Source organism: Phalacrocorax carbo, chromosome 2 (genome assembly GCF_963921805.1).
Source record: "Phalacrocorax carbo chromosome 2, bPhaCar2.1, whole genome shotgun sequence".
NCBI lineage: Eukaryota > Metazoa > Chordata > Aves > Suliformes > Phalacrocoracidae > Phalacrocorax > Phalacrocorax carbo.
In genome coordinates this window covers 91084559-91100421 of record NC_087514.1, presented here as the reverse complement: position 1 = coordinate 91100421, position 15863 = coordinate 91084559, and the positions used below count along the sequence as shown (strand labels likewise).

The following is a 15863-nucleotide window of genomic DNA, read 5'->3' as shown; positions in this document are numbered from 1 at the left end:
GGGAACTCACTATAATTATATATCTCACTGCTGTTAAGGTTCATGGCTGCTCTTCAGGGTGCTCTTGGGACCAGATAACAGTGGACCTGTGCTCAGGCCCCCAAAGCTAGCAGTAGTATGGACTAATTGCTGAAAATAAGTTTGGTACATACAGTACTGCAAATGTGGATGTTTCCTGTCTCAGGCTATTTTCAGCTGAGACAGGTTTGGGTCTGGCACAGACAGGGTGTATCGGAAGATGGAGGAAGGGTGGTATGGTCTAGGAATTAAATGCATGTTTGGAGAAAATTAATGAGGTTGAGTCAGACCTTTCAGCAATGGTTTACCGGTGTCTTTCATGAAGCCTGTTTCTGGTACGTTTAAACTTCTACTTCACATAAACCTAAAGGATAATTTTGGGCAACGTGACTATACTGTCAATGGTCTGAGGTGCTAGGTGGACTCCTGCTTCCATCTGTGCTGTTTCTGCAGCGTCATTTTGGCAGGCAGCGCTAGCAGAGCGATGACTGGCCCATTTAGCTTTCTGTGTGTGCTGAGGAAGGTGGCTGTGCCCCTGTTGCTACCATTAAGTTTGGTTCCCAAGTTAAGGGTAGGTGCCCCCATTGTCTTTACTGCTGTACTTGAGATCTGCTCTAGGTAGGTCATTGACTGTATTTTAAGTACTGTATTGGCAAATCTGTTTCAGCCCCTGTCATGTCTTCTTGTGTATCTGATTTTTTTTAAAGTTTGAATGAAAAAAGGCTGCATATCATCTTTTTTTGAGTGTTTTGGGGTCTTTCTGTTGTTCTCTTTCCTGCTTATATTATTTCTGCGGGTAGTGGGGCAGTGAATTTAAACATTAGGAAAAGACATGAAAAAAACCCCCAAACGCTGCTAAACTTTGTTTTTAAATAACTCTTGACCCCCAAAGAAAACAGGCAATTTCCTCTTTATTTCCTTAGAGGCTAATGGAGAGCAGGAAAATACGGTTTTGAATCAGCTCTTTATGTGACGCACAGCACCTTTAGGGGCTTGTACACTTGGCTTTGTCTCTGCCTTCATTGTAGTTGTTCCGATTACTAAATCATTGAACTTTTCCCTTGAGCTTGCTCCTGGCTGGTATTGCTTATGGTAGTCATGAAGTGTGTTTGTACCACTCTGTACCAGTATTCTGGGAACCTTGGGTTAACCTTTTTTAAAAACTATTGAAGAGATTTACACAGCCCTTCTCCTATACCTGAGTTTGAATCTTATAGTTAGCACAGGACTTATATAAGTCCTGTATTCGAGTAATTTGAATAGCATCTAATGTGTTTTCTTCCCTTTCTGTACTGTACAGAAAAAAACTAAAACCTTGGACTTTCTTCAACTGGTCTGGGTCACAATTGCAGGCAGGAATTTATAGTGATGGGTAAAAGAAAATGTGAACCGAAATGAATGTATTTGATTGTTTCTGCCTGTTGAGTTCCATCTGTAACCCTTCTTCAGCTAGCATCCTACAGCCAAATTATAATTTTCTTTAGTAACAACACTTTATGGAGAACAGCAACAAGACATTAAATATTAACTGAATTATCCCTTTCAAATCTGTGTAGATTAGCTCTTTATATGGTCTGTTATTTCTTGCAGAATGGAAGCTGGAGAACTTGAAGAGGCTGGATGTCAATCAGGTATCAAACATACCTAATCTAATAGCTCATAAATTTTCACCTTAAATTAGGATTTTTGTGTGATTTAAACTGGTGAAATTTGCATGGGTGATTGCACTGATGCAGCATTTCCGTGGAACATGTTACTTAAATGTTAGAGAGTTGCAAGAACTGCACCCATACTGAAGAGGTTTAAATTGCTTGTTATCACATGTGGCAGTTATGTACTGCTTCTCTTCCTGAAGATGCATTATCACACCATTTTTAGTTATGTGATCATACACCATTGTAGAAAGAGTGCAGTACAATATGCCAGATACTCCCTGAAAACTCAGTGCATTATCTGAAAGTAACTTGAATGGCACCTAATGTGTTTTCAGAGTAGGATTTGCTTTTGCAAACCTTCAGAAGTAATTTGTGATGCTTTCTGTCTACTTTCTACTTGTAAGCTTGTCTCCAGAACAGTTGCTATGTCCTCGGTATCTCCTATGAAGGTGCCCAGCTAAACACAAAGAAAGCATGGTCTGATGACCATGTTTCCCAAGTTAGTGAGCATCAGCTGTATGCTTTTTGCTACACTTAAGTGTGTGTTCAGTGTAGTTTTTTTCAGAGCTATGTATTTCAATGCCTGTATGTTGTCACTTTTTCCAGAAGTTGCTATCATTCTTGAATCAAAACCAATTCTTGCTATACTGTTAAACTGTGGGTTTTTTCAACACGGCCTGTGATTTATGGCCTAGCCATTTAGCAATTTAGACAATTTGTACTGTAAAGGAAGAAAAAAAGGTGGATGACTTGGCTGATCTAGCATCAAGGGTTAAGTTTGCTAAAACCATGATGATAATGGTGCACCTGAAGCCTGTTTGCGTCTTACTTCCTGACATCCTGTGAAACCCAATATATGAATAACAGACTCCAAACCTGCTCAGACAAGGGAATTAAATTTGTGCTAGAAGTTTGAAGTTGGGAATCTTATGGAACAGCTGCTTTCAGCAAAGCCCTGGTATAAAATTAGAGGTGAATTTTTCTCTCAAGGTTGGCAGGAGTTACGGGGATGTTATTTTGGGACCGTATACAAGTGTCTTGAGTGTTGCTTTGTTCTGGGTAATGGAGTCCCCAGAGACGAGCTTTTGTCCTGTAGTATGTGTGGGACTATGGGTAAAAATAGCACATTAGACTTTTGCTTACTATTATACTGCATGTATATTATTATCATGATCATCATCATTATCTTCTACAAATAATTATCCTGTACAAATAATGGCTTCAGGTCTCCTTCTGCACAGTGCATCTGAGGCTGGAGCAGTGCCTGTGGCTTCAGTATAGTATCTTCAGATTTATGCTGGAAAACCAAGGAATTTTGGTGCATAGTTTTATATTAAAGGAAAATATAAACTTGGTGAGAGCCAGTGTTTATCATCACAAGTAGAAGGTAATCGTAACATTTTATGAGAAGCCTTGGTGTAGACTGAGGAGCCTTCATGAGGGCTGACTGGGACATGAGTAAAGGTGCAGACTCCCCCTCTGAAGGGGAGAAGATGAGTAACTGGCACTGTGGAAACAGGGGATAAGGAGTGATGTGAAAAGCAGTATATTCAGTGTACTGCTTAAAACTGTAAATGTGAAATTAGTTCTTTCTGTGGTATAAATAGTCATAAAAAATCGTATGCCTCCGAGTGCAGTGAAGGAGGTGCTGAATTCCTGTGAATAAATACTGTGGGGTTTTATATTTGTTTTTCAAACTAAATGAAGTTTTGAAGATTTACCAGTAGTAGAGCCTCAGATTTTGAATCTAATCATGCCATCATGACTACTGGAAACTAAAAGGATACTATAAAAGAGTTTTGCTGTCATAACTTCACAGTATTACACCACTTACTTTTGCAAATGCAGATATGTTAAAATTAAGCTGAGTTTATTAGCTCTAGAAGCTGGGACTATCTTAAAATGGGGATGCTTCTGTTTGCACAGGCTGATGTTGCACCGCTGATGGCTTCCCTTATCGGAGTGCCTTTCCCCCTGAATTCTGTGGTAAGTAGTACAAACATTTTTCAGTATTATAGAAATCTGCTCGCAAAGGTGTTGGGGACAAGGCTTGAGGCGTGTAAGGGGAAAGGTTATAAATTTGGAAAACTGCTATAGGTTATGGAGACTGCTTGTAGTTTTAGATTTATGTCTTCAGTTTGGAGCATAAACTCAATCTTTTTATATATTGTATAGTGCTTTCAATTGGAAAGGCAGCTGATCCTTTTATAATCTGCAGCTTTATACTCTTGAGCTACATGAGGTTTTTTGTTATTTTGGTTTTTAAGGATGGTGAAAAGGCAATATGGTTTGAATAACACTTGATTTTGATCATAAAAGCTGAGCCTGTAAACAAGTTGGTTCCTGCAATTCAATGTTTAATTATTTCTTGTTTAAACTAGTGTACTTCCTTCAGATGGTATCTTGTTCCTCTAATTTAGTGAACAGTGAGGGCCCTCACTGTGAGATGGCTTTTTCATTGAATTTCCTTTGTGTATTGTTACATGGTCCAAAAGTTGTCTCTCAAATATCTAATTAACAAATGACAATACATTAGTGTGCTTTCATGCTGCTTGTTTCAGTTTTAAAACACCTACTTACAGCACATTTTTTGAAGTATTTCTTCTGGAGACTCTGTCCCAACTTCTGTCCCCATGTCCCGCACTTGCTGCTGGTCATGCAAGGAAAGCTGCCCAGCATGGGGTGGCACAGGAACTGCTCACTTTCCCATCATGGGTACTGGGTGAGTCAGGCACAGGGAAGTCTTTGGATGGAAGACTTTTAGGTGTTTCAAAAATGGCTTCTGATTAAAATTGAGGATGTATTAATGCATAGTATATAATTCAGTAATGACTTCAGTTATTTTTCTTCTTTGCATTTCGGTAGGAGTGGGGATATTATGAACAGACCCTGTAATGTTGAGAAATAATGTGAGAAGAGTATTTTCAAAGGAGTTACAGTAGTTATTTCAGTGGTAATTTCAAGTATTCTTATGGCTCATTTGGCCTGCCATTCAGTTAGAGAAATTCCTATTTCTTTATTTAAATTTCTGTATGTGTATATTTTTCTTCCCCAGGGAACTCTGCCTCTTGAATATCTGAACAACAGTGCCCATTTCAAAGCAGAGAGCATGTTTACCAATGCTGTTCAGATTCTAGAGCAATTTAAGGTAACTAAACATATGGTAAAGAAGAATATTTCTTTGAATAATAGTTGTTGCCATGTGTAAAATAATTATACTAGGATGTATGCTGTATATAGCATGCTGTAATTCAAAGGACTAAAACTGAATGCACATGCTGGGTGATGTTGATTGACTAGCTGTGAGCCATGTCTGAAGGAGTTTGAAAGACTGTAATAAACACCTTTTTTGTAAGAAGAATGAGTAACTTTTTTTCTTTATTCTTTTGATGTTTATCGATATTAACGTAAACTTACTTGCAGTATGTAGGTAGAATCTGAGTTCTGATACCTGAAAAGGAAAATATTGCCTTTGCAACAGGGGCTGGGAAGCAAGGCTCTAAGTCAGGATCAGTACACAAACAGATCAAAAAGGTAACAGGCACCTGTCCATTAAAGAGATTAAATTAGTGGCCTAATTAACTTTTAGCTAATGCTGTCATATCTGTTGTTTTGCTCTGCAAGTGTTCATCTCTGGCTTCTCTGTCTTGATTCATCTAATATCAGATATTATCATATTATAAGAACACATATGTGGTCCAAACAAAAAAAAAAACGTTATGTTTCACTAGGTGCTTTTCAACTGTGGAACAAAACGGTCCCAAATCCAAGAATCTCAGTTTTGGCAAGACATATAAATGCCCTGAGGGAAAACCATCTTCTCTCTCTCAGCTTCATGGAGTGGAAAACTGTTGCCCTATTGGGAAATCTGTGTGATGGTGGCGGAACAAGGAGCTAGCATGAGAGTATCTTCAAGAGACTAGCACCATCAGCAGCTTCCATCCCTTGAATGCCACATTCCCAAATGTAGTTTTTGTGGGTACCAGGTTGGCAGTGTCAGCAGCAGAGTAGCTTCCAAATCTGTGGTGAAAAGCTGGCATGTAGCAGGGTAAGTGGCTGCCTGGCTGTGAAGTTGAAGTGTGCTGGTACAACCTCCACAGTTGGAAGACCTCTGCTCTAAGATTTAAGGATGTGACTCAGGTCTCTTTCAGTTAAATTGGTGTTTCAGGGATTATTTAAAAGAAGAAAAAGTTCTGGTCTTTCTTTTCAAGTTTATTTTTATTCTGTCATTTTGTAGTGCTAAATTATCTATTTTCTTGTTGGCTGGCTTGTTTCTAGCATTGTTTTGGAAGGATCATGTGTGAATTTCCTTTGTGGTTCTCTGCTGAAGCAGTAGTGCACTGGCTTAGACATACCAAGTGGGTTTTTACTTTTCCTATGATGGACTGACCTGACCGCAGTTTGTACTCCCTGGAGAGGATGTTGCCTTGGGTGGATAGGATGAGATGTGGGGGTTGCTACTTCAAGCTGTCAGGTTTTGGGAGCAGTGTGCCTAGAAAGTTCCTGTCTGCACTTTATGCCGACGGACAGACTCAAGTCAGGCTGCTGCGGGAGGCCTTAAAGATGTTCTGAAGGGCCTTGGGCAAAGTGGCTCTGATAGAATCAAAACCTTCTATTTGTATCCATGGGCAGGTTAATCGATCTAATGCCATTGCTTTGGCAGTGTCACCGCAGTGTGCTAGTTGCCATTTGGCATAAAGAATACAAGTTTCATCGAGGGACATTGTTACTGGAGTCTGGTAGCACTTTTAGCTGTATCTTCCCTTTATCCTGCAAACTGTAGAAGTCCTTCTGTGAAAGTTGCTGGGTGGGGAGTGGTTTATTTTACCTTAGAGCAGTTCTTGGTTTCCAGGACCTCAGAAGAGTTAACACCCAGTTTCCTGGACAATGTATCGACAGCGTGATTTCATTCCTTTTACAAAGCCTTAGAACTCTTCTGTGATGATTTTTTTTAGTTTAATTCCTGATACAACTTCAGTCTTGTTGCAATTTGTATATAACAATTTAATGCTTTTTTCAATGCAGGTTAAGATGAATCAGAAAAAGGAAACCACACTGTCATTTCTGTTCACACCATTTAAGTAAGTGTAAAAACTGTGTATGTTTTACCTGATTGTCTTACCACTTTGGTATTTCAGTGAGATGCAACAACACAAATTCTGTCTCTTCAGTCTTTTTAAAATGATAGTGTTTATCTGACTATGAAACTTTGCACTAGAACTCTATGCAATCAACTTCTATTTTAAAATTCTGATTAGAAGAGATTATTTTTTTTTAAATCAATTCCTTACATTTAATTTTTCCATTAAGGGTTATTTGCCTAAGCTTTTTGACAATATAGCTATATATAGACTGCATGGTAATTTTCATTGACTTCTTTTTTTGCTATGTTCTTTTAGCATTAGGGAGAGGTAAGTCCCTATAGGGTCAGGAAATACAGTCTGTACTTGTTTATGTATATGTAGAAGTTGGACTAAGAAGTGTTTCTTCTGTGACTTAAATTCTAATGAAAACAAACAAAAAAATACCTTGCATCCAGAAAAGAAGCTCAAAATCTTTAAAATTTGTGCTGGCTAGAGTTAGTGTTTCCAGGGCTGTGAAGGAGTCTCTGTAGTGTGATCTGTGTTTCTGCAAGCTCTGTGCTGTAGTGTATGGAGCAGTTACTGACCCACTCATCCTTCAGTATTATCCAATTAAACTGCTTTTTCCTTTTTCTTTCCCTGTGAAAGGTTTTTGAAAGCTTTGCTATGGTGCGTGTGATACTCTTCAGTTCAGCTTTCAGTTTGTTGAGTGCTCCAAAAACACTTTGTCTCCAAGAGAAGCTGTTTTCCTTTGAGAAATCAAACTGATATTAAGATATTTAAGTCATAGGAGCAATAAAAAGTATTTTAATCACTTCCTATGAAGTACATTTAAATGCTAAATAAGATTACTGTATTTCTGAACAGAAATTTACTATGTTATTTTATACCAATAGCTTCTTCAACAGGAAAGGTTCAAGACACTCTCTGAGACACAAGTCATGTCAATCTTGGGCACATAATGAATGTTTTAGATCAAATTCTAATTAAGAGTGACAGGTGCATTATCAAAGAATTTACTGATCCACATGGAACAAAAATGTCATATGGAAAGTATGGTCAGTCATCCTTGATTCTGTGGGGAAGACTAATTTGATTTCACAGCTCTTGTTTAAATTTTACCCTTCTCCAAGAAGTAAGACTCATTCTGCAAAATAGGATGTGTTTTCCTAAATGCTAAACTTATCTTTAAAGGAATGAAGTGTTATTGATTGCCTTACTGATTGGTGTGCTGGCAGGGAGGGATGGGAATTTGGCCAGATTCTAATTAGTCTTCACTGCTCTCCTTGACTTTCAAAACTTGGCCCATGTCTGAGAATCAACCAAGGGTCCTTGTCCTACCAGTTACTAATAGCTGGGCTGAAATGGCTGAACACTAACTTATTTTAAAGCAGTTGAGTAACTTCCTAGTGCTCCAGCTTGCAGGAATTGAAGGAAAACCTGAGGTAGTTTTTGACATGATCTGTCTACAGATCTGTCCCCTCCTTCACATGACTGTGTGTGAGCAGTGAACCCAAGTCTGAGCTGCAGGTCTTGATCTGATTCTGTGGTGTAAAGCAACCCTCATCTGTTCTTCAAACAACTTTTTCTTGAATCAGATACTGAGGGAAAGGCATGTACCCCCTTTTGCTGGCTTTACTGCGACGCTGTTTTTCTGGTGGTAGATAAAAAGGTATTGAAGGGTACAGTTACTCTACCTTTTTCAGGAGAAGTTAAAAAGGCAAAGTTGGGGATAGCTTACTCCTGTGTCTGGAGCAGGAAATATCTTGGTATACTGTGTTACATTTCAGAATTATTGGTAATGGTATGGAGATTGCATTTGTGCATAGCTATATGCTATTTGGACTGTGCCCCCTGCTCTGGGTGTGCCTGCTCAAGCAGGGCGGTTGGACAACATGATCTCCAGAGGTCCCTTCCAGCCCCTACCATTCTGTGATTCTGTGTGATTATGTGTAACAGAAATGTAGATATGAATTCCAGAAGAAATCTGAATCTAAAATGTCAGCTTGAGACATTCTGGTTTCAGAGAAGTTGATACAATTACTATTGAAGATGTATTTATCTGGGGGGTACAGTATGTTCACAAATGATGTCTTCTGTAGAAACTACAACTTAACAAAAACCTCAACTTAATTTTTAAGCCAGAAATAGCATTAAAAAGTTTTGCTTTAATAGTCGAGGGGAAAATTCTGTTTCTGAGCTTGGATTTCAGATATTTTATTACCAAGTGACTAGAAACCTGTTTTTGACCTTCAGATGCAGTGACTTAAAAACTAGTGTTTGAGTTGTATGTTGAATATATTGCACCAAAAAAATTAGGCTAGTTCATATATATACACACAAGTAAAAAAAAGTGTATATATATAACAGATATAAAAAGAGCCTAATTTTTACTCCTTATTTACACAATGGTGGCAATGGAGAAAGTATCCTGAACTGATATGAGGCTTCTGATTTCCACAGGGAATCTCATCCCTAGTAGAAGTGTGGCTGACAGGGAATGAAGGAGGCCATTAGACATGTGTCCTTTCCTACTTGGATCTAAATTGCATCTCTCTCTGAAATCCATGTCAGGTGTATAATGATGATGAGGATGGAGCTGATCTTTGTGTTGTGTGATAGGAACTTCAGTAGTGTCTACTTGACCAGGTTTAAGGCAGGTTAGAATTTGGATAGCTGTATCTGTTAATAAGGATGTGCCTGGCTGCCAGTAATGCCATTTTCATTTTGTCAAAGTGCCTTCATCAAAGAACAAATCTGTGTAAAAGCATATCTTGAGGCTACCTGTGAAACTCTTGAGAATATTTTTCAGAAGGAGCTCAGCTGCAAGTGTCTGCTGACTCTGCAAGGCAAGGTGCACAACCTGCTCCCAGGAAAATGAATGCGCAAGAGCAGAACAGTGTCCCTTGCTGATATTGAATACTTGTTGAGAATGCTTATCTGCAGTTCCAGTTGGATACCTGAAGGGATTTACAGTCTTAAATGAGTTTCCTTCGCACTTTCTTCCACTCCCTACATTTTTTTCCCCAGCTATGAAAGACATGTTTTCAAAAATTATTTGCATAGCAAAATCAGAGGCTTTGCTTATCAGGATTCTGAGACAAAGGCACAATCCTTTGACCTTTATGGGTAAGAAAAGCAGGGACCAAGATGCCAGGTGCTTTGAAGGAAGAGTGAGGACAAATCTGAAGGTTACTGACATAGGAAAACTGATGTCCAGCACAGAGAGCTATCTTCTTAGTTTTCTGACCATTTGATGTACCTTACGGCAACTGCCGAGCTGGCACAGTTCAAAGAGGAGTGTGCCAAGGGGCCAGATGCTACTGTGGCAAAAGCATTCCCAAAGCTGGAATATCTGGATTGGGAGAGTACAGTAAAAGATGTAGCAGGAGGCAGTGTAGTGAGTTGAGTGGGTGGGACATCAGTGTTGCACTAAAATCCTTTTAACCAATTAATGCAATCTGATTATCCCAACAGGTACAAGAGATTTAAGATATGAAATTACACAAAAGCACAGGAGTCCTTTTGTATATGCCTGGTCTATACAGTGCTTTCAGGGAAGACTGTGCTTCTAGCTGTTCAGGTTCTGGTGCCTCACAGTAAGATGGGAGGAGCAGTAGTTTAAGAACCACCACATAAGAAAAAAACAAGTGATGAGCAGCTGAATTATAATTGGGGCTTGCTTTCCACTAGCTGTGCTTTTTTCTTTAATGTCTTGAAGTTTATATCAGTAGGGTTTGGGATTTTTGGTTGTTTTTTTGTTTGTTTAGTTTGGGTTTTCTTTTTAGCAGGAAACAGTTTAAGTATCTTATTTATAGTAGAGTTTGTATCTTCTCATATATGAAACATCCCATACCATCTTGGGGCTGCATTTTTCAAGTAACATAATTGTTTGAATACTACATTTTAATAATCCCAAATACTTATTTTTGTGTGTATAATCAAGTAATAACTTGCACAGTTATATAGAAAGTTGCTGCATTTTTAATATGCACTGTACACCTATTAAACAAAAATGTGCCTCTCCCTCACCATATGAAAATGTAACTCCCTTTCCTCTACTTTCCAATGTGAATTAAGATATAACTCCCTCAAATATTTGCATGGATTTCATGTAAGGATGTATCAGTCATGTACAGTGAGTCTTTCCACTTAATTGCACATCATGTATTTGTCATGGTGATAGAAAATAAAATAGCTCTTTCGTAACGTAGAGTGTCTTTGAAGATGTACAGCAACTTTAAAGAAATGCCATATGCGGAAATATCTCTCTTCTTCCTTTCTCTGATGACTGGAGGTACAGAACTACATTGTTCCCCCTTTCTGATGGCCTTTCAAAACTTAAGTAATAGATATTTCCACAAAATTAACATCTGGTGCAAAGTGAAACAAGTGATTCCTCCTCCACCGTTAAGTGGGGCAGGGTTCCTTAAGATGTCAGTAAACACAATACATTGTTTGAAGCATCCTATTCATGTTTTGTTTAAATAAATGACATTTATTTAAATAAATGGTAGTATACAAGATATTTGTGATATACAGGGTAATGCATTGCAAGAGCAAACATTAAGGATTGAATGTCAGGAGGAAAGGGTGATGAAGCTTATTGCAGTAGGGAAGGGTATTTCTAACAGTGATTACTCTCCCTGTCCATTTGTCTGAATACTTTGTGTGTCCAGGGGAACCTTGATTTAGTGGAGCCACCAATTTATCTGGGAAGACATTTCAACCCCTTTATCCCATGGTCAAGAATGAGGGACAGTAGCATCTGTCATCTTCTAGTGAACCCTGGAAAGGCAGTCAACTTTTTCTTTTCTGCACTTTGTCCTCGTTTGTGTTACCAGGTGGTGTTCTAGGCATCAGCCTGCTTCTGGGGCCACTGGTACAAGCAGTCCAGTATGGGCACCTTCAGCCTCTTGGTGTTGGGGAGGCAGACTGGCAGTCCTTGCCCCCCCACACTTGACTTTCAGAACCTGTGTATATACATGTGAACAAAAGATAGAAAGGCAGCGCTGTAGGGACAAAAGTGCTCAAATGGAAATAGTGGCTTTGTATTATCTTTTAAAAAACCTGATTGAATAGTAGATGTATTATCTCTTTAGGGAGAAATCAATACTTGTGCTATAAAATGCATGTCCTTTGGCAAAAATGTCAGCTTCTCTTTCATTGAATGGCCTGTGTTTGAAGCACTCTATTAAATGCTGCTCAGGGAGGATGCAATCCTCTTAGAAAGCAGGCATCCTGCTGGTCTCAAGTTTCTCAGCAGCACACTCAGGAGCTTTTAGTTTGTACATGAAAAGCTTACTGGCAGCGGCTTCTGCACAGGAGGACCAGGCATAATTGGATTTACTATCAAGTAGGAGGTAGGTAAGGTCTTTAGAAGGAGTTAAGAGGCTAATGTATAAGATGAAATATCACAAGATTTATGTATATTTCTCTGTTTCCTTGTATAAATCCATTTGGCCTTTTCTTGGAACTTGTGGGGCTTCAAGCAATGAGGGTAAGGGAGGGTGTACATGCAGGTGGTGGGGTGGGATGGGCATAGGATGTTGTGCACCAGGGTGTGAGGTGAGACAGACAGTAAAAGGCTCTTTCTGGTTCTCAATAAGAAAGGCATGATAAAAAATAACTTAATAAAATAGGTGTTTTAATTAGATAAAATAAAAAGAAGACTGAAGATAGCAAGTAAATCTTACGTACCTTCAGATGCTGGGTACCCTGGGTTTGTGCAGTATCAGATGAAGCCGGGATGATTTTTCCCATGGTGCTGTACAGACCCTATCTGTGAAAAGGTTCCCTCTTTTTGGTCATTCAAGCTATTATATGATTTTATTTCCAGAAATCAACTCTAGTAATTATTTCTACTGTCAAACAGAATGGAGGTTCACATGAGAACTACTTGCTGCACCTCTAGATACATATGAGGACAGGCAGGCAGCGTAATCACTGGTATGGAGTGGGATGGCCTGCAGGCTCCTCGCGTAGTACTACAAGCTGGCCTGGTTTGTCCTGCGGCCAAGGATTTGTGCAGCATAGCCTGAAGCCACGCTGGAGGGGCAGCACAGGCCTGGGCCTACTCCAGTTAACTGTTACGTGGATGGATCACCGGCTCTTTGATGTACAATGGTCTCCTGGTCAGCATTAGTTTGGGGGCTCTGGCCAAACGTGTTTCGGTGGCCATGGGGTCCTGCTATTAGGTGCCTGCCCAAACACAGCACGTGCTGCCTGCTCCAGATCCAACTGGTTGGAAAATGTTTGCTACAGTTTAGGTTTGGCATGTAGGATCATGGAGGAGAAGAGGACCTGTGGCACAGCGCTGCAGATATCTATATCCAGCCTGATGTGTGATGTAAATCATCATATATTTTGCAGAGGTGAGGGCTGACTTGGTGCACAGGTAGGGCGTTGTTATTTAGAGTCAGCATATGTCCCTTTGCAGTACTGAAACAGCACAGACATTAAAAATAGTGCATTTCCTTTCCTTCAAAGGTCTTCATCTTCCTTATTGAGCTGTTTCCCTCTTCAAGGCTGCTGCATCATGTCCTCCTGTCTCTTCAGGCAAAACCCCTGCCCCTGCTACATCCCTGCATCCAGCTTCTCTGTTCCACTTTGAGCGGGCAGGAGGGACCGCTTCAGAGCATGGCTTCCTCCCTCCTGGCCTCTGGTTGTCTGCAGCTCTTGCCATAGTAGTTTGCATGCAAAATCTGCTGTGCGTAGCCCAGTTATCTTAATTGTTTCTCTCTGTTCAGTGAATTGGCAGCTGGCAGTTAGCTTGCCTGCTTCTTTTTCTCTCACCTCTGCTATCTAAAGGATTTACATAAATATCCTAAGGCACTGTGCTGTTGAATATGCTGCATCAGGGACTCAGAACTGTGGAAATTAAAAGGCTCTTTTAATTTCTAGGACTTGACAGTCTAGGATTAGACCATTAGCAGTCAGACCACTTACTTTGGTTTCACTGATGTCCTGCTGTTTCCTTCTTTGCATGTTTGTAAATCTGAAGGCAAAAACATACATGTACTGGTAGATTTTTGCAATGTGTCAGTAAAGATGCTTTTTGCTGTCTTTGGCCTGTGGAAGTGTGTGTCGCCTCCCTTCGTTTCATTGTTCTTTAAAGCATAAAGACATCCAAACTTAAAACAGGAGCCTTTTATTAACTTTCTTACTCCTTTCCTTTCTTTTGGAGTTCCTGATGCGTGCATCAGTGCTTTTTAATGCTTCTTAAAAGAAGAAAGTTGCAAAGATAACTGAGTACAATCCTACAGCTACACTGGCTGATTTACAATCTAACATGGTATTCAGAAAATCCAGAAAACAAAAACCTGCTTCAAATTTAGACACTCCAAGACAAACTCCTGGCAGTGGAACAGCAGGAGAAAAGGGCAGATCAAGTTGGGAGAGGGAATATTGAGGGTCCTGGGCATGAAGAAGCCATAATAAACTCTTTCGTGTAGGTCTATGTGGAGTACCTTTTTCTTTAAAGAAAAGAAAAAACAAAAAAAAAAGCAAAAAAAAATCCCCACAAAACAAAAAAACCCAAACAAACCACAGCTTTAGCACACTAAAAATGTTGCTGTAGTTTTTTAATCTGTTAATTACATTCATCTTGCTTCTGAATTATGAAAATCACGTTTGGTAGGATTTGCCTGTTTTAGTAGCTTACCTGAAAATATTTTAGTAAACAACTAAAATTCAGGCCATCTGAACAGATTAAGGATAACTGAGTTACTCACCAAGTCTTTGAAACTTCACTCTGATTAAAACTAAAACATAGTAAAGGACTGTCTCTATATCTCATAGTATGTGCTTTCAGTCTGTCTTTGGCAGATATAGGAAAACAATTCTTTCTTTGAGTAGGCATATTTAAAGAGCTGGAACTGAACACACTTTGAAAATAGGATAAATCAGCCTCAGGCTATTAAAATCCATGTAAATATGTAATTTGGTAAACTCCATAGAACTGTAACACTACCCCCCCACCCCACCCCCATCATTGCCCCTAATAGCATCATGTACTCTGTATTGCACAGCAAGTTCAACAGAAAGTAAACATCATGGTTCCAGACTTTTAGTTTTGAAATACTTATTTGGTTGATTTTTCACTGTTTTGCTGAATGAACTCTTGACTTTGCATCACTTGCCATTCACTTTCTTTCTGATGATTCTCTGGTGTTGGTGGCGACATGGGAAGGTTTTATGTTGTGCATGTCATTCTGCTCCTACAAGGCTATGCACCATACCTTCAAAAGAAACAATAGAATGATTAAGTTAGGCTAGTTTGTGATTGTTCTATCATTAATATCAAGTCTCTGCACTCATGGGCTGCTAACTGGGGTGAATTTGATGTGAAGTAGGCATAAGCATGCAATTGTGTTTCTGCTAAATTAATAGTGTTCGATGCAAGATATGTGTCTCTACTTTTCCATTGTCCACCTGATGCTTTCTGAGGTGCTGTCTCTGTTGTACGGTAGGAATGTTTGCAGGCAGCTCTCATGGGAGACTGACTTTGTGAAGCCTGTTGCTACTCTGCAAAAGGCTTTGAAAAAGTGTTGTTCAATTACTTGTGTGACTTTTGAATAGCAATCCTACAAAAACATCACGCCAGTCTTACACCTGTACTTTCAAGATGCCATTTTGCCAGCAGCGGTGATGTGAATCAAAACAGTAATAGTGGGTACTCTAAGTACTATTTCAGCTGACTGCAAAATTGCTGGACTGGAAGCGATCTTTCTTCCTTAGTATGGCTCTCTCACAGAGGGATGGGTGGCAAACAGAGTTCTAACATACTCAGCTGCTTCTGTTGCTGGCAGTTTTCTCCCATGGTAAGAGCAGAGAGGCACGGGCACCTGCCCCCCTCAGTGCCCAAGGGGCAGGAGGACAGGGGTGGGCAGCAGAGGCCTGGGCTGCTTGGTGGAATAGTGCCAGTGGAAGAGCTTCATGGTGAGAGGGGCAATGTTAATCTGGGGGATTTCTTTCAAGTTGCAAGTTACCAAGAAGCCAGAGATGATCTTTCTGGAGAAGAGAACAAGAACCTGTGGCTGCTCAGCCTTTTGGCAGAAGAGGTTGCTGGAGTTGTTTGGACAGTGGCAGTCTGATGCCTGTTTCACTG

The 15863-nt window shown here is 39.8% G+C and overlaps 1 protein-coding gene across 2 annotated transcripts in view; it reads left to right on the top strand.

Moving 5' to 3' along the window:
• Positions 1 to 15863, top strand: part of PIGN (phosphatidylinositol glycan anchor biosynthesis class N) — a 107993-nt gene that overhangs the window by 38875 nt on the left and 53255 nt on the right. For both annotated transcript variants that reach the window (XM_064443450.1, XM_064443451.1), the window contains 4 exons: positions 1609 to 1649; positions 3600 to 3659; positions 4729 to 4821; positions 6699 to 6754. In XM_064443450.1, coding sequence (XP_064299520.1) covers positions 1609 to 1649; positions 3600 to 3659; positions 4729 to 4821; positions 6699 to 6754 — 250 coding nt within the window. The remainder of the gene's footprint in view (positions 1 to 1608; positions 1650 to 3599; positions 3660 to 4728; positions 4822 to 6698; positions 6755 to 15863) is intronic.